At 36.7% G+C, this 20,510-nt stretch overlaps 1 protein-coding gene across 1 annotated transcript in view; it reads left to right on the top strand.

The window, feature by feature from the left end:
- The window catches only part of LOC150094345 (proto-oncogene tyrosine-protein kinase ROS-like), a 719,271-nt gene that overhangs the window by 334,864 nt on the left and 363,897 nt on the right, over positions 1–20,510 (top strand). Inside the window, exon 19 of the mRNA XM_090412445.1 lies at positions 12,804–12,960. Coding sequence (XP_090268571.1) covers positions 12,804–12,960 — 157 coding nt within the window. The remainder of the gene's footprint in view (positions 1–12,803; positions 12,961–20,510) is intronic.

Below are 20,510 nucleotides of genomic sequence, written 5' to 3'. Positions count from 1 at the left end.
TTGAGGGGTGCTCTTGTTTTAGTAATATGCTAGTCTTTTATAATAAAGTGACAAGAGGGGGGTTGGTGAGGAAAGGCATATACTGCCATTTTCTTGGATTTAGCAAAGGCATTTGACAGGGTGCCACATGATAAGCTGATATATAAGTTGCAGCACATGGGTTTGGATATCAGGTTGGTCAACTGGATTCAGGACTGGCTGTCCGATAGGTATCAGAGAGTTGTGTATGGTGGAGCAATATCAAAGAGGCAGAAGGTTACAAGTGGGGTTCCACAGGGCTCAGTACCGAGACCTGTATTGTTTAATCTTTATAACAATGACATTGTCAGTGGATTGCAGGGGGATATTCAGTTGTTTATGGATGATGAAGTTGTGGAAGGTTATTAGTAATACTGCAGATGTGGTAGCCCTGCAAGAAGATTCGAATAAACTAGACAGATGGGCAAATGAATGGGGGTGTCGGTTTAATGCAGCAAAATGTAAGGTCTTGAGGTTTGGAACACATCGATGGGACACTTCATACTCCATTGGAAGAGTTGTACTGTAGGAAGTAGGGGAGACAAGAGATCTGGAGTTGATGGTTGATAGAAACCTGAAATTCTAGGGACATATTGCAAAGGTGGCGAAGGTAACACAGAGGAGGATTGCTGCAATACTGAGATGGAGCTGACCTGCAGAGATAAAAGAGTTATCATTCCACTGTATATGACCCTGATCAGACCACACTTAGACTATTATTCTCAAATTTGGTCCCTGGGATTTGAAGGGGATAAATTAACTGTCGAAAGGGTACAAAGGCAGATAACAAAGATGGTTTCAGGATTGTACAATGTTAGTTATGAGGATTGGCTGAGGAAATGTGGACTGCAGAGTTTGGTAGATAGAAGGAGAGGTGATATGATTGAGACTTTTAAATTGTTGAGAGGTGGTTACAGGGTTGACACTGGGGAGTTCTTTCACTTGGTTGAACAGCAGGAAGGAGTGGCAACAAGGGGCCATCCCTGTAAGTTACGAAAGGAAGCTGTGAGTAAGAGAGAGTAAAGAGTGGGTTCTTTTCATGGAGGGTGGTTGAACCATGTAATGCATTACCTGATAGAGTGGTGAGAGCGAGAACTGTCAATGTGTTCAAGGAGTGGTATGATAGACTTTGTGTTTCCTAGGAAGGACCTCCCACGATGAGTCTTTTGACTCCATGGAGGCCTGAATAATAATAAAATAATATGGTACATTACCATAGCTTTGGCAATACTAATTTGTGCAGATAATGTGGGGTTTGCATTCTTCCAGAATGTAGTTGAGGATGTAGTTTAGTTTAGTTTAAAATCTAGTTTAATATAGACCCTGTCTCAGCCTAAGCTACATTCTCTTGGCTGCTGTTATACTAAGCATGCTCTAATGATTTAAGCATGTGTGTACTGTGAATCATGTTATGGCAAGCACAGCACCATACAACTTGAACTTGAGACTCATTTGCAATCCTCTTTGGCTGAATTTTATGCACCAGCCCTTCCAGGAAAACAAGACTACGAGTTGAGTACATAATGTTTTGGCACAAATCTTTATATCTATAGATGCTTTAAATTCCTAGTTGAGAGAAGCCATTGATATGTTATGATATGAACACAACTTTTTTTTTTTCAGTACTCTTCTTATTATTCTTCTTCAGCTATATGATCTGCTTGATTTTTTTTAGTTTCTTTTTTGTTATCACATTGCCAGAATTTAATAAAATCAGCCACACCACTTGCATAAACTGATTGATAATTAGTATGGAAGCCATGATACCATCTTGCTTAAGTGACAAATTACAGACCAGTTAATATCTCTGGAGTGATGATTAAAGTATTAAAGGGAAAATCCATCAATGAGTGTATAAGAATACAATAACTCTATTGAGCAGAAAGGCTTTATAAAAGATAGGACCTGCTTCAGTAATTTACTCAAAATTTATAATAGAGTAGCAGTAGAATTAAATAATGAATTAAAGTAAATTTAATTAAATTAAAGAATTAAATTAAATAATTAAAAAATGATAGTAGGTGGCTTATCTTGCTGGGTGGAGATGGGAATTGGGTGACCATTGCAAGATTACATAGTTGAACTATTTAATGATCACTTCGAAGTGAAGAGGAAGTGAATGAAGAAGATGTATTTTGAATACTGGGTACACCAAATGTCAAAGGAGGCAGGAGGACTAGATGGAATTTCACCATGTGTTTTAAGGGAATGTGCTATGAAACTGACTGTGCTTGGCATCAGCTTGGCTTTTAATGAAAGTCCAGGAAAGCAGAAGGAGGGCAAGATACTACCATTGCATAAAGTATAATGGAGGTATCAAACTATATGCCTGTTTATATTTCTTCTTTTGTTGATAAGATTTTGAAAAATTGGTAGGAACTACAGAATTGGGTAGACGAGGGTGATATTATCTATGTGGGCCAACATGGATTTGCTTAACAGTGCTCTTGCTTTATTAATCTGGTTACTTTCTACAACAGAGTAACAAAAACAGTGGACAAAAGTAAGGCATACACTGTCATTTTTTTTTTTTTGATTTTTCCAAGGTATTTGATAGGGTGCCACATTACAAGTTGAATTATATGGGTTTGGATTGGTGATTGGCTCTCTGATAGATACTGTATATGGAGGAGCAGTATTACAAGTGGAGTTTCAAAGGGGTTCAGTCCTGGGAACATTGATGTTCATGCTTTATGTCAATCAATGATATTGTCACAGGACTACAGGGAGATATTCAGTTGTTTGCAGATGATGTGAAGTTTGGGACGATTATTAGTAATAGTGCTGATGTTTTGGCTCTTCAAGAGGATTTGAATAAGCTGGAAGGATGGGCAAAGGCATGGGGATATCAGTTTAATGCAACTAAATGTAAAGTTTTAAAACTTGGGATCCACAAATGGGATGCTTCATGCTCGCTTAGTGGAGTGATACTGAAAGAAGTGAAGGAAACAAGGGATCTTGGAGTGATCGTGGATAGAGATTTAAAATTCCAAGGATATACTACAAAGACATCTCAGAGAGACAAAAGTGTGCTATTCCCATTGTATAAAGTTTTGATCAGACCACAGCTGGATTTCTGTGCTCAGATCTGGTCACCAGGATTTCTAACAAAGATAACAAAAATTATATATAGACTGTGGAACATTGATTATGAGGATGGACTGAGGATGTGCAGACTGCAGAGTTTGGTGGATAGAAGACAAAGGATGGGGGGGGGAGATATGATCAAGACATTTAATTTGTTCAAGGGTTATTATTGTATTAACACTAAGGAAATTTTTCATATGGTGGAACAAGGACAAGAGGCCATCCCTGAAAGTTTCAAAAAGAGGTGGTGAGTAAAAGGGTAAGAAATAATTTTTTTGCATAGAGAGTGGGAAGTAAGGAATCATTACTTGAGAGGATGGTGAATGTGCAGACTGTGGAATATTTTAAGGAATGGTATGATAGATTTTGTGTTCACTAGTGTTGATCTCCTGCAATAAGTCTTGTGACTCCATGGGGGTCATGAAAATAATAATAATAAAACATCTCTAAAAATTCTTGATAGTATCTAGAAGAGGGCAATCCAGTTAATCGATTTCTCTCTCTCTCTCAGGTGCACACACAGAATCCCTCCAGTAAAATTCTTATATACATTCTGTTTCTGCTTTATTTTTTTATTCCTTACTGATCAGAAAACAAAGAAACAAATTCATGATTAGGTATCATCTTTTTATATAAATAATTGTCCACATGTGCCACTGATGTGCTATAGATTTTGGAACCTATCTTATGTAGGATATATATATATATATCTATATATATATAATTAAAGAAATTTAATGACTAGAAGACAAGAAATGCCAAAATAGAAAAAAAAACTATTTATTATTTGCATTGCATAACTAGTTTAAACTTCTTAGAAGACTTCATTGAGTGCATAACATGAAAAGAGAAATACAAAAAGATCCAGTAAAATTCTTATATACATTCTGTTTCTGCTTTATTTTTTTATTCCTTACTGATCAGAAAACAAAGAAACAAATTCATGATTAGGTATCATCTTTTTATATAAATAATTGTCCACATGTGCCACTGATGTGCTATAGATTTTGGAACCTATCTTATGTAGGATATATATATATATATATATATATATATATATATATATATATATATATATATATATATATATATATATATATATATATATATATATATATATATATATATATATAATTAAAGAAATTTAATGACTAGAAGACAAGAAATGCCAAAATAGAAAAAAAACTATTTATTATTTGCATGCATAACTAGTTTAAACTTCTTAGAAGACTTCATTGAGTGCATAACATGAAAAGAGAAATACAAAAAGATCCATTACACGAGAACAACAACTATAAATTAACTTGCAAATCATATTGCTGATGTTTGAAGGCATGCCATATTATTGTTGGGCACATTCATACAGGCATAATCTCATGTTTGTCAAAGTTGGATAGCTGAACAGTGAGAATCAGATAGGTTATATCTGATTCTCACTAAGGTTAGAATTAAGAATGGACCAGGTTGAGGACTATTTCTGTTGATACCACAATTCTTCTCTTGAGCTAATCATAACATCTAAAAATGTTTTCTGATTTGTTCCAGATTACCAAATAACTACAGTTTTTCCTCACAACCTTTCAGAGAAACAGTTATCCTAAACAGACTGTTCATAAGCAACTATTTAAATCACTGCTCAAAGTACTTTAAATCACTGCTCAAAATACTGAAGATAGTTCTGATGTTAAAGGCTTTATATCTTTAACATATATCAGCTCTGTTTCACCAAAGTTGACTAAAATTCTCAAGAAATTTAAAATCCACATTTCTTTCACTCCTCTATTCAAACTCTGTTCCTTACTTGGTATACCTAAACCAAAACATGACAGCCTAACATATCCAGGAGTTTAACATCTTCAGTTTAACTGCAGTGTGCTCTATTTTGATCAGACGGAGAAATCCATTGACTTGCATATGGAAGAACATCAGCCACATCACCTATGGCAGATCTAGAGCCAGCACACTAGCTAATCGCATTCTTAATTCTGCTCACTCTTATGGTGAAGATTTTGTCAATCATCCAGTGATTTGGAACAAATCAGAAAACATTTTTTGATACTATGATGAGCTGGAGAGAAGAATCGTGGAATCAACAGAAAGTGTCCTTAATCTGGTCCATCTTAATACTAACCTTAGCTATAACTTATCTGATTGTCACTCTTCAGATATCTGATCATGCCTGTGTGAATGTGTCCAACAATACTATAGCATCCAGAATGCCTTCAAATGTCAGTGATACATTTGCTGTTATATCTTGGCCTCTAGTCATTAATTTCTTTAATTATGTCATATAGTTGAGTAAATCCATTGCATCAAATATATATATATAAATTTGAAAATTTTGATAAGATTAGTAGCTGAGGGATAACAAAATAGGAAAAAAAAAACTTAAAAAATAAAAATAAATAAATAAAAAAAACTGGGTTTCTTGGGGATGAGGAAGCAGTGGAGAAGATTCAGAGGTGAGTGATCTGCGGAATGTCCCCGATGAATATTAATTGAGGGTGTGTGAATTGCAGAATTTGGTTAATTGTAGAAAAAGAGGGGATAGGATAGAAACATTTAAGTTGCTTAAAGAGTTTTTTAGGATTGATGCAGGGGAAATGTTTCAGCACTTGGCTAGAGGGGTCAGAACAAGGAGTCATCCCTGGAGTCTACTAACCACACCTTTATTTGTTGAATAAAGGTGTGGTTAGTAGACTACATTTTTTGTTTGGGGAGTTGTGAATGAATGTAATCGGTTGCCAGAGTCAGTTGTTAGTGTTTTGTCTGTTAACGGGTTCAAGGAAAGGCATGATAGATTGTGTGGATAGTATTGGTCTTCTGCAATGAGTCTTTGGATTCCATGGAGATGCCCTTACAATAATAATAATAATAATAATTATTATTATTTATTATTTGAATGCACAACTAGTTTTGTCTTCTTATAGGACTTCATTGGGTGCATAACGTGAAAAGAGAAATACAAAAAGTATTCATTACAAGAGAACAGCTATAAATTAAGTTGCAAATGGATTGCTGACATTTAAAGGCATTCTGGATACCACAACATTGGAACACATTAGTGCAGATCTTTGGATTATCCTTGATCTTTGGAGCCATTTTACTCCAAAGTTAAATATCAGAGGAGTGACAATCAGAGAGATTATCGCTGTGCTTAGTGTATATATACAGTATATGTGTAGTGTATATATACAATATATACGGTGTATATGTATATATATATATATAGCTAATCTGCTCAAACTATATATACCTCCAGGTGATTTACTTCTAGTTCCTCTCACTAGTATGAAATACACTGACATAGTACTCATTAAATAATTTCACTGCATCATCTTCTGTGGTCATTTTTCCACTATTACTGTACATCAGTGTCATTCTTTTGTAACTGTTATTTATCTTGTTTTACAAAAAAGAGAAATTCTCTAGGAATTCCTCTTTTTTTTCGGACTGACTGATTAATTTTCACTCCTACTATGTCTTTTCTCTCCTTTACTTACTTGCCACTTTTTAGACTATATCTCATATTCATGCATCTGACCATTGCCTATTATCTTTATATCTTTTTTATAACATTATGGATATTATTTCTGGGAAAACTCCCATGTTACTCTTCTTAACAAACTATTATATTTATGGCTATTTGCCTGCTTCTGTTTAGGAGTGCCCCAGTTTAAACGCCATTGCCTCTTTTCTCACGGATTCTTAGGGCATTATAGATGTATATTTATCAATAAATATATGTTGCATAGAGGACAAGAAATTTGCACATACCTTTTTCTGGGTGTTGTGGCTCTTCTTCTTTCGCGTTGTCCAAACTACTGTATGTGGGGGGGGGTTGGCAAGTGGGAGAATTGAAATAACAAATGGAAAAAATCTGGGTTTTTTGAATAACATATATATACATATATATTATAAAGGATGGGCGGAGCATTTTTTCTATTTATATGAGGTGGTAAAGGGTGAAAGGGGTTGAAAACAGCAACTGATTTTTAGAGGGGGGGAAGGGGGTTGATGGGGTGCGGTCCGTTTCAACTATTCTTGGTCGTCGTCTGAACACATGGAGGAAGTGGATGCTATGTCAGGTCGGGTAGGTGCTTCTGCTTTTGAAGTGTTTGTGTTATCGCCTATTGGTCGGGGTTGTGACCTCAATTTTATGTTGTGTAGCTTCCAAACCTCGGAGATTATGTAGGGCCTGTGTACGTTGATAGAGTTTGCATCAGAAATGGTACTCACTAACAAAGAAATGGTACACATTAACAAACACCCAATACAACAGTCGCACTGCTTCCAACCCTTCGGATATTACTGCCTTAAAACCCACAAAAAACAATTCCATCATCAACCTATCGCACCACAACCTCACACCCGACGAAATCACAACTTTGGTATATCCCCAAAATATATACAAAACAGAGACATCATTACCGAAATCCAAGCGAAATTAGAGTATGACCCTAACAAAGAAACAATATTCCACAAAATTAACAACATCATAAACAGTAAAATAATAATAAAACCAAACATCGCCCCCAACTTACAAAAAGCCCTATTATCCCTAAAAAGGAACCCGAACATTATTATCAATAAAGCTGATGAAGGGGATACAGTAGTCATCACAAACTTAACTGATTACCACAACAAAATAACAGCTATCTTAACCAACCAACACACCTACCAAAAAATCCAAACTGACCCCCACCCCCGACCTCATTAAACAAATCAACAGTACCCTACACACCCTAAGAAATGGAGACAAAATATACAAAACCACAATGAAAAACACAACTCCCCCCCCGTACCACACGCACCCTTCGTATATTCGGACAAATAAAAAACCACAAAGACAGTACCCAACGAGGCCAATAGTCTCCTACAAAAACACCACTACAGCTCCTTTATTGAAATTCGTAGCGAAACTTCTCAAACCATTGATTACAGCATCTAACTTCATGATAAAAAACTTGGACGACCTTTTCAAGAAAATAAAAAACCTAACCCTATCCCAAGAAGACATCCTCACTTCATTGGATGCAGCCTCTTTATACACCAATGTGGATGTCTCCAGAACTTTAGACATCGTACACACACTACTCACAGAAGACCACACCCTACACTCTCGTACTAAACTAACACCCAATGACATTATTAACCTAATAAAACTAATAATCTCGGCAAACTTCTTCAAGTTCAACAACAACAACATGTACATTCAAATCTTCGGACTCCCCATGGGGCAAAACATCAGCAGACAACTAGCAGAATTATTCCTAGCACACATAGAATCACTCCTACTCCACCCTTCCCTCCCCCACGGCATCACATTTTATGGCAGATACGTGGACGATATTCTGTGCATTGGAAATCCTACATACATCACCACCTTAAAAGCGTCCCTAAACAGTTACAGCAACAGACTAAAATTCACCATAGAAACTGAACAGAACAAATCCATCAATTTCCTAAACTTAACACTAACCAGAACACACAACAAAATAGCCATGAAAGTATACCACAAACCCTCCATTTCCACTCATACCATCCATATTCTGTTAAAAAATCAGTCATCTTATCACAATTCATAAATGCATACAAATTTTCAACGAATCAGAGTAATCTAAACGCAGAAATAAACAAACTAACACAGATCTTCGAAAATCGCAACTATCCTACACAACTAATAAATTATGCAAACAAGACTCCCAAAAACCGCCAAAATAACCCAAGTATCAAAATAAACTTCCCTACACAAAAAATTATCAAACTACTATATACCCATTCAAACATACTGACTACAAACTGGTATTCACCACAAACCAAAAATTGGCAAATCTCTTAAAACCCACTAAATCTCAGACACAAAAAGAAATATTTGAACACCACAATGTAGTCTATAAATTTCCCTGCCAAAAAGACTGTGATATCACCTACACAGGTTCCACCATCAGGTCTTTATGGGCAAGACTACAAGAACACTTCTGCGATTGTAACATCCCTATTCCAGAACATTTAAATATACTAAAAAATGCAACATCAAAAAGAAAAATCGAATACAAAGCACAGGAAAAACGGAAATAGCTGTCCACGCCCTTGAACAAAAACATACCCCACAGATCGACAAGGCCATCATAGTAGACAGACAAGACAATGAAACAATGCTTAGAATATCGGAAACAATAGCCATAAAGTGTGACCGAACTCTATCAATGTACACAGGCCCTACATAATCTCCGAGGTTTGGAAGCTACACAACATAAAATTGAGGTCAACCCCGATCAATAGGCGATAACACAAACACTTCAAAAGCAGAAGCACCTACCCAACCTGACATAGCATCCACTTCCTCCATGTGTTCAGACGATGCCCAAGAATAGCCGAAATGGACCACACCCCGTCAACCCCCTTCCCCCCCCTCTAAAAATCAGTTGCTGTTTTCAACCCCTTTCACCCTTTCCCACCTCATATAAATAGAAAAAACGCTCCGCCCATCCTTTATAATATATGTGTATATATATGTTATTCAAAAAACCCGGGTTTTTTCCATTTGTTATTTCAATTCTCCCACTTGCCCCCCCCCCCCCCCCACACACACACACAGTAGTTTGGACAATGTGAAAGAAGAAGAGCCACAACACCCAGAAAAAGGTAATAACATTTTTTTTTTTTTTTTTTACATTGCAAGCCTAATCACTATTCATCCATTTTGCTCTTGCCTTATTTATCTGCCTGACTCTTTGGTGTATACACTTGTGCTGTCAAATTTGTCTTAACCAATTCTCACATTTAAATCAGTCTCCTTTTCTCACATCTCATTCCATTTATTGATGCTGGGTAACCGCAGAGCTTTTCATAATTACCTACTTTATAGTCCCACATATATTCTTTATTTCACTGAAACACCTGTTTGGTCATCTCCAAGTCAGTACCTAATGCTTACTTTTACAAACCAGTGGCAATGTTGATACTTCATACGTTTCTCAGACATCTTACAACTACTTCCTCAGAGGCTGTCATTAAATCCTGCACTCTGAAATGTTTCATTACTTTCACTATATACTGCCTTAGGTGCTTAGCCTTCACAGACTCTATGTTCTCTTTCCAATCCATATTCCCAGAATTAAAATCACACATTAGGATCATCTCTTTTTACTTGACCTCAACCATTTTGTCTGAACATTTTGCAATCATATCATTTCCCCTCTTTGTTCCCACACCTATAGCAACATCTTATTGGATATTACTCTAAGTCTTGAAATCTCACCTGCACACCAAATAGTTTGACAGTTATCTAATATTTTGTTAAACATTCGACATGATTTCATTTGTGAGGTTGTTATACATACTCAAAGAATTGGGTTTGCAAAATGTATTTCTGACATGTATAGCAGTTGACTGATAGTTCACTAATACATTAACGATATTAGGGATGGTCTAGAGCAGTGCTTCCCAAACTTCTGGATGTCAGGGCTCTCTTTGGAAAAATTAAAATATTTCACGGGCCCTCTTGAAAAGAAATCATAATAATCCTGTATTATTATAATATTTATTGAATTTATATTCAATACAAAACATACACAGTGAATATTGCAAAAATCAAATGCAAATATTACATTTGAAACTGCAATTCTCAGATTTCTGCTTTGAAATGAAACTTATATGAATAAGCATATATTTACTAATATTCATTTAACCACCAAAATACGCAGGAAGCAAAATTTGTGAACTGCACCAATGTGTGATTTTTTCTTCCATTAACATATAAAAAATAACAAAAAAGAAATAATAAATAATAAAAATTAAATATGTTTCTTTTAAGATAAAAAAAAATCTACTTGGTCTTAAAACATTTTCAATTTATTTTCATTATTTCACAGCCCCCCCTCAACAAAACCTATGGCCCCCAAGGGGCCGTGGCCCACAGTTTGGGAAGCACTGGTCTAGAGCAGTGCTTCCCAATCATGATATAGACATATATTATTATAATATTCAATACAATTTATATTCAAGATTTTGCATTTGTAATCTTTTTTGTGTTTCTTATCAAAATCTTTGAAATGAAACTTATACAAATAAGCATATATTTACTAATATTCATTAAGCATTGAAATATGCAGGAAGTAATTATGAACCAACACCAATGTGTAATTTTTTCCATTAAAATATAAAAAAGAACAAAAAATAAATAATAAATAATAAAAATTAAATATGGTTCTTTTAAGATTAAAAAAAAAAAATCTACTTAGTCTTAAAACATTTTAAATTTGTTTTCATTATTTCACAGCTCCCCTCAACAAAACTTATGGCCCCCAAGGGGACCGCGGCCCACAGTTTGGGAAGCACTGATCTAGAGGATGATATCCAAACTTAAATGTACAATTATTTGCTGATGATGCTAAGTTGAGATGAGTGATAAGATACATATCTGATACAAAATCTGCAGTGTGACTTGAACAGGCTAATTTGATGGAAATCTTAATGAATATCAGTTTAATGTTTTAAGTGCATTCCCATTTTCCCTTGCATATTAGGCTCATTGGATTGTCACAGCCATGTAACTTGATGTCATTGAAATCTAATGAATTCTCTGATAGTGGAGTTAATCTTGTCTGCATAGTGTATTATGACTGTCATTTGCAAGTCTGGGTGGTTTGCCTGTTTTCTTGGGATGAAAAACCCAAGTTTTTGGTATGAAAAATTCTTCCACCTTCATATGAAACTAATTAACTCACCTTCAGTTGACAAGTCCTGATAAAGGTTCTTCTCATGCCAGATGCAAATTATAGCAAAATCTTTCCAAACAAGGGCATCATTGAAACTGACTGAACTTACAAACAAAGGTCTGTTTCAAGTGCAAGATTATTCATTTTGGATTGAGGACATTGCATGCAGAGTATTATATTAATGCAAATAGCCAGAAGCTAGGGCCTTTGGAGGTTATACTAGACAGACAATGAAATTTTTGGGACGTATTTCTGATGTGATTAAGCACTACATCACATAACTGCAGTGTTGTAAAATCACTACCTTGTAAGAAAAAAAAAAGAAGGTATTCTTTCCTTTTACAAGGCTTTGATAAGCTGCTACCTGGATGTGCAGAATAGTTACCTGGGTTCAAAGGAGATGAGAGACAGTTGAAATGATCCAGCAGCAGGTAACCAAGATCATTACTGGTCTGCTGATGATAATTGCTTAAATTTTTATGAGATTTGAGGAATAAAAGGAGAAGAAGTGATATCATAAAAACATATAAGTTAGTAATAGGATCTTATAATAAAGATACAAGTGAGATTTTGCAGTTCCTGGTAAAAGAGTGTGGTGAGTAAGCATATGTGGTCTAGTTTCTTCTCATGATGTGTGTGGAATGGACTACTGTTAGATGTTGTGAGTGTAGTTTCAGTTAATACATTGAGAGAGAGAGAGAGAGAGAGAGAGAGAAATGATACGTTATTTAAGTACAAGTGAATAAAAATCCTCCCTTGATGAGTCCTTGGACTCCCTGGAGAGCAATAAAAGAAGAGAGAAATGAAATGAGAAATAAAAAACGAGAAATGATACGTTATTTAAGTACAAGTGAATAAAAATCTTCCTTTGATGAGTCCTTGGACTCCCTGGAGAGCAATAATAATAATAGTACTAGTAATAAATGCATATAATGGAGTGTTAATTGCTTTTACCTGCTTCTATTTCTTCCACAGTTATGGGATTAACATTGAACTTTGACAGAAAAACTGTGTTTTGGATGGTAAGAAGCTATGAGGGTTCCCTTTTGTATGAAGCACCTTTTATGTCTTCCAGGATTGCTGATATTAAGTCATTAGTAGTGATTGTTGGTGCACTATTAGGACAGAATATGTAAGTTAAACTTAAATGTATAATTATACTCAAGAAATTTCACTGAATATTTATTTAATTAAAACTAATACTTTTATTATTAATGAAAGAATATTAAATCTATCTCTATGTTCACTGGACATCCACAGATGCCGTATGGTCATTCCGATGCTCAGTGATGTGCCACACCAGGCCTTGCCATGTAGTCCTTTTGTTTGCTTTTCTGGAGACTTCAACTCTCTGAAGATTAGTTGCTCCACACACACATCATCCATCCATCTCATTGATGGTCTACCCGTTCCTCTTTTTCCAGGAACTTTACCTTCTATTACTGTTCTGAGAGGTTCTCCTTCCATCCTTTCAATGTGTCCAAAATATTTTAACTTTCTTTTGTCAATATCCTTAAGGAGCCTTAAAGTTCTACTGATCTTTTCTAACACCCATTCATTTGTATGCCTTTCAGTATATGATATCCTCAATAGCCTTCTGTAGCACCACATCTCAAAAGAAGATATCCTTTTCTTATCTGACTTCTTTAGGTCCAAAGTCTCACATCCATGAGTCGCTGTTGGAAAAACAGCGACTTATGGAGATAGACCCATCCTTCCAGATTTTAGACAAGTCTCTGACTGTCTTTTAGCCATTCCTAGCCTTCTTCCAATGTCTTCTGAACAGCAATTCTGCACATTAATAATGGATCCCAGGTACTCAAACTTGCTGACTTCCTCAATTCTTTTTCCATTAAGGTAAACTTGTTTCTCAAGAGCTTCCCTGTTTGTATTTCCTTTGAGAACCATAATCTTTGTCTTGCTAGAATTTAGTTGAAGTCCTCTGTTATTACTGATCTTGTTAATTATGTCAAGAATTTGTCCTAGTTCTTCCATGTCATTAAAAAGGAGTACTGTATCATCAGCATACCTCAGATTACTGATCATTCTACCTCCTATCCTAATTCCTGTCTTGAGCTTATCCAATGCTTCATGCATGATGTCCTTCGCATATATACTAAACAAGTGAGGAGAAAGTAAACATCCTTGCCTTACCCCTTTTCCAACCTGAAGCCAATCAGTCAATCACACCTGTTCTTATCGTGGCTTCTGGCTCCCTGTACAAGTTGGCTATCAACCAGATAGTGTGTTGAGGAAAATCCATTCTTTTCATTACTTCCCACAGTTTCACATGCTGAACACAGTCAAAATCTTTAGAATAGTCTAAGAAACACATTACCAGAGGGAGAATGAATTCTTTATATTTTTCTATGACCTGTCTAAGGCAAAGGATCTGATCTCTAGTGCCCTTACCTTTCCTAAAACCTGCTTGTTCCTCAGGCATCTCTGCCTTAACTTTGTCCTCAATCCTATTTATCATGATCTTCAATAAAATTTTGCTTGCATGAGATACTAAACTAATAGTTCTATAGTTTTTGCATGCTTTCATATCTCCTTTCTTATGTAGTGGTATGAAAACAGACTTCTTCCAGTCTCTAGGACATGATCCTATCTCCCATATCCTTGTAAGCCCTCTATGAAACACTCTTATACCTCCATCAACTGTGGCCTTAATTAACTCTGCTGGGGTTTCATCTGCACCTGATGCCTTATTGCTGTTAAGCTGCTTATATTAAAAATCTGCTTATAAAAAAATTAAATTAAAGAATATTAAAAATCCACCATTATTCAAAGGTAAAGTATTAAAAAGTATTTAACAAGTATTCAATATTTCACTTGAAAATATTGATTGATTTTTAATATTCTTTCATTTAATAGCTTTACATTGCAAAATTGCAGCCTTCAACATTATTTCTTTATTATCATTTACTATACATAATTTGTTATATTGATTGTCGGCATGGCACCAATGCAACGAACAGTGGTGGCAAAGACCACGTTGTCGGGTGATTTGAATTTACATGGTTTTAGTTCAGTGTGTGTGTGTGAAATATATTCATCAAGAAAATTAAAGAATGTGCAGAAGGAAATTGAAAGTGGAGAGCGAGAGTATGTATTAAGTGTTTCAAAAGGGAGTGTCTGTTAGGTGACGAGAATGCAGCAAGCACCAATGGTAAGATGGAAAATAATGTTATTAATGTTGAACATGTGGCCATGTAAATAGATGAGAAAGAAATGAACATTAATAAACAAATAGCATGCTTAAATGATATCCTTCATAGGACAAAGGGCAAAATTGAAAAATTGCAGAATTGGCAAGAGATTAGCAAGGCTGAAAAGAGAAAGAAGCAGGTGGGCTGAAGGAATAATAAAGACCAATGAACAAACAAGAGAAACAAGTTAAGGAGAAAATTATATATGTAGACTCAATCATAAGTGGAGTGCATAACGAAAGCGTGACAAAATCGTGTTTCCCGGGTGCAGAAATTCACGATATTAGCCACATCATGTGGATGCAAAGAGGTAAGTCAAAGGAAATTATTGTCTTGGTTGGTACAAATGATTGCAGAGGTGAGAAGTATTCCATGAGGGAGTATGTAAAGGAGTTGTTAGAAGAGGCAAAACTGAAGAGTGAAAAGGTGAATATTGTAAGTCTCCTACCATGCTACGATAGAGGCAAATTGAGGAGGAGGAGGGCATTCGTAGTCAGTGAGTCAATACATAGATTGTGCAGAAAGAATGATGTAGGATTTGTTGATCTGCGGTCTGTGTTTCACAGAAAGAGGGATTTGTATAATGCTGATGGACTGCATCTAAATGGTTTTAGTATTAGGTGTCTGGAGAGATCTTTGTTCAGTGAGCATGCTCAAGGCTCAAATCCAGGAAAACTTAAGCAATTAGGGTGGAAGCAGGTGAGTTTATGTGAAGGCACCACCTATGAGGCGAGTGGGTGTGAGAATGACCAGGTGTGGAATCTAGTCTCTCAAGGAAAAATATTGAATAGGATAGTTAATTCAAGAAGTAAAGGTGGGTGGGGCCTAAAGAAATCTTGCGTTTCTATATACTAATGCCAGAAGTATCAAGAACAAAAAAAATGAGTTTTTGGCATTGTTTAGTGCAATGCCGAAAGTTATAAGCTTTAGTGAGACTTGGCTAACAGTAGATGATGTAATTACAGGGATTGAATGGGGAGAGTTTAGTATTTTCAGGGAAGATAGAGATGACAGGATGGAGGAATGAGTACTGTGGATGATTGCAGATGAATTGCAGCCAAAAAGAATAGGAGGCAGGCAGGAGGGTAGCTGTTCATTTGAAGCAATCTGTTGTGAGATTAAGCCCATTAAGACAAAATATATAGTTCGTTGTTGCTATAGTCCAGGGAGTTTCACAGATGATCTGGAAGACATGCATTGCCAAATTAGTGCAATGAGTACAGGTTGAGTAATTATTATGGGGCCTTCAACTATGGAGATAATAATAATTATTATTATTATTATTATGTGACAGGGTGCTTAAGGGTCAAAGCTTTATAACTGAGAGGAGACCGCCACATAGCCTTTAAAGGAATGCGGAGAACTGACCAGGGCTTCTGACCTAATGTCCAATCCTCACCTTCTCATGGTGCACCCTGTTGGGTATCTACCTGGATACTGAACAAACGAGGATGGACTGGCAATTTGGGATTTAGCCAACCAAATTGTATTCTTATTGGCTTAAACCAATATAGAAAATGATGGTACAACATGACAAAATTTCATGCCGGCTGGGGTGTCGCCCGGTTAAACAAGGCCCAGTTGTTTTTGCCAGGGAACCAGGGCGAACAGCGAAAAGTCAGCCACTGGAACAAATCTGAAAGCACACCCTAACTCAACATCACTCTGGTGATGTTGAGTTAGGGTGTGCTTTCAGATTTGTAAAGATCGCTACTATCAACATAAGAAACCTGAATGGCAAAGAAATGGAGCTAGCTGAGGAATTAGATAAGTACCGGATCGACATAATTGGGGTGACTGAAACAAAAAAGACAAAAACTGCTGAGATCTTTCTGAGCAATAAATACAAAGTGATATATTCAGGCAATGAGAATCAAGAAAAAGAAGGAGTAGCCAAAGTATTCAACACTAAATACGAGGCTAATCTTCTTGAATGGCAGGCAGTGTCAAGTAGAGTGATGTGGACAAATATAAGAATGGGGAACTGGACAATGAGACTTATTTGTGCCTATGGTCCCACAGAAGGTTCTAATAAGGTAGAAGTCGAGGAATTTTTTGATGCTTTAGAAAAAGCAACTGACATAATGAAAAAGGAAAAGTTGGTCCTTGTTGGGGATCTAAATAGCAGAGTGGGAAATCATTGTCAGATATACAAAAATATTTTGGGAAAATTTGGAGAAAAGAGCTAATAAGCTAATAATAATGGCAAATACCTGTTGGATTTCAACTCACGACATGGACTGGTTATTACTAACACCATGTTCCAACATAAAAATGTGCACAAATTCACATGGAGAGAAGAGGCAAGGAATAAGAAAAGTCTCATTGACTATGTTACTGTTGATAGTGATGTTTTCTCCCTGGTGCAGGACACCAGATGTACAGAGGATTTGAAATTGGAAGTGATCACTATTTAGTCTTCAGCAGGATAAAATTGAATTTCATATTGAAAAGAATAACATGTAAGAAAGTTTTAAAGCGAATAAAAGTTGAGCAGCTCTCAGATGTGAACTGTAGACTAAAATACACAAAGATTATTGAAGAAAAAATGAAAGAGTTTGAGAACAAGAACCAAATCTTGGAGATTCAGTGGCAATCCCTGAAAAAAATCCTGATTGATTCAGCTAGAGAGGCATGTGGTGAGTCCTGATTTTTCTATCCTTGCATGTCTGCAAGGATAGAAAAATCAGAATTCCATGGTGGACACAGGAAGTTAAAGAAGTGAAGGAAAAGAAGAAAGCATATCAAGGGTTCCTGACAAATAAGTCAGCTTTTGCTCTTAGAGAATACAGAAACAAATGTAAGAAAGCAAAACACTGTGTAAAACTCGCTAAATGCAAGTAATGGGAGGACTTTGTTAAGAACATAGAAAATAAATATCAAGAAAGTGGTAAGATATTCTGGAGGTTGTTGAAGAAGCTTAGAAATGGAGGAAAGAGTGCTGTAAAAGGAGTTAGAGATGATAAAGGTGACATGAAAACAGGAGAAAAAGATATCCTTGAAGTATGGACTATTATTATTATTATTATTCAGGCCTCCATGGAGTCAAAAGACTCAACGTGGGAGGTCCTTCCTAAAAACACAAAGTCTATCATACCACTCCTTGAACGCATTGACCGTTCTTGCTCTCACCACTCCATCAGGCAATGCATTCCATGGTTCAACCACACTCCTCACCCTCTTGCTCACAGTTTCCTTTCGTGCCTTCCAGGGATGGCCTCTTGTCATGACTCCTTCCCGCTGTTCAACCCTTTATAACCTTTCCACAGTTAATTCATCCCTTTCAAATCCTGGGAACCAAATCTGAGAATAATAATCCAAGTGTGGTCTAATCAGGGTCTTATACAACGGAATGATGACTGTTTTATCTATGCAAGTAAGTGTACTTCTCATTATTGCAGCAATCCTCTGTGTTACCTTCGCCACCTTTGCAATATGTCCCCTAAATTTCAGGTTTCTATCAATCATCAATCCCAGATCTCTTGCCTCCCCTTCTTCCTCCAGTATAACTCCTCCCATAGAGTATGCAGTGTCACATCGATGTTTCCCAAACCTGAAGACCTTACATTTTGCTGCATTAAACTGACACCCACCATTCATTTGCCCATCCATGTAGCTTATTCAAATCCTCTTGCAGGGCTGCTGCATCTGCACTATTATTAATAATCCTTCCCAGCTTTGCATCATCTGCAAACAACTGAAATCCCCCTGCAATCCACTGAAAATTTCATTGATATAAAGATTAAACAATATAGGTCCCAGCACTGAGCCCTGTGGTCAGGTCAAAGGAACTGACAGTACCTTTGACCTGACTTTCATTGAAAAGCCAGGTCAAAGGTACTGTCAGTTCCCTAGCACATTCTCTCAAAACTCGTCGTGTAATACCATCCAGTCCCACCGCTTTACTGACATCCAGAGTACTCAGTATTTGAAACACATCTCCTCCTGTACCTCTAAACCTTGAACCTGCCCTATCCCTCTAGCATTAAAACTGACGCCTCCAGGATGAAATACTCTAATAAAATGGTCATTGAACAATTCTACTATGTCCTCTGCATCTGTCACTCTATTCCCATTTTTATCCCACAATATCTTTCTTCCACAGTCATTTCTCCTCCTCTAAAATATTCCCCTAGGATTTTCTTTGGATCTTAGGGCTAATCTCCTCATATATTCCAGTTTCGTCTTCCTTACCATACTAGTCACTCTTCTGGCTTGTGTCTTATACTCTTCATGCATCTTCTCTTCTCCTGTCTCCTTATATCTCTTCCACAGCCCCTTTTTCGCATGCAATTCCTGTTTAATATTGTTTGTCATCCACTTTACTCCAAATTGTGTCCTCTTCTTCACTCGTGGTATACAACTTACCATTGCTGCTAACAAATATTCTTTCACAATTTCCCACACACTAATGATATCTCGGCCTTCCAATTCCTCCCTCCATGAAACTTCCCCAAGTTGACGTCTTAGAATATAATAATCGCCTGCCTTATAATTCCACATACGTTCCCATCTCTTTTGAGACTCCTGCATGTCTATTGATTTTCCAAGTCAAAACCATATGGTCACTCTCTCCAAATGGTGGCAGAGATGTCATCTCAGTTATTATCAACTCTTATGGTGCTATAACCAAATCCAAAACTCTTGAACCTCTTGTTCCCTCTATTACATGTTGCCTAAGACATTTGTCCCTCAAGAATTCTAGAAATTCCACTCCCTTATTGCTATATGCATCTTCCTCTCCCCAGTTTATACTACTGTAGTTAAAATCTCCCATAACAATCATTCTTCTTGCACTTGCCAAACTCAACTGTCTAAATAAACATTTCCTGGTCCCCACCCTCTGTACTCCTGGGTCTGTAGCAACATCCCACTAAATATCCTGTCTTTCCCACCTCTACTTCACACCATATGCTTTCAAAATCATTAGTGTCACTGCCTTCCAAAGTCTTCACTCTTAGAGGACATAGGCCGTCACTGATCATAAGCAGTACTCCACCACCACACTTTCCCTTCCTATCCTGCCGAAAAATGCTGTACCCAGCGACTTCTATTCCTGTTATTATATCCTCTTCTTTCAACCACGTCTCAGTGATCCCAATAATTTTGGCCAGGCTGATGCTATCTGCACTACCAATTCCTCTCCCTTATTCCAGATATTCCTGGCATTAGTATAAAGCATATAAATGCTGTTGTTTCTATACCCAGCATTATCCCCTCTAGGCTCCACTGAGCTCAGTGTTACCTGCTACCATCCTCCCTGAGACAGACAGACTCATTCAGAACAGCAATCTCTCCAGATGCCTACGTCCTTCCTCATTCAAATGTAAGTGGTCTCTCGCATACAATTCCTCTCTTTCCTCAAACGCACTTCAAGCATCCACATATACCAGTCCTCTCTTGTCACACATTCTAGCTATTATGTCATTCAGTGTTGCTGCTCTTCTGCTCAGCTCATCATTATCATACC

This window comes from Typopeltis vanoorti, chromosome 22, assembly GCF_054136105.1.
Source record: "Typopeltis vanoorti isolate ZY-2024b chromosome 22, IOZ_Tvanoo_1.0, whole genome shotgun sequence".
Classification (NCBI taxonomy): Eukaryota; Metazoa; Arthropoda; class Arachnida; order Uropygi; family Thelyphonidae; genus Typopeltis; species Typopeltis vanoorti.
Note: the sequence above shows the minus strand (reverse complement) of the source record. Positions and strands in the feature narration are given on the sequence as shown.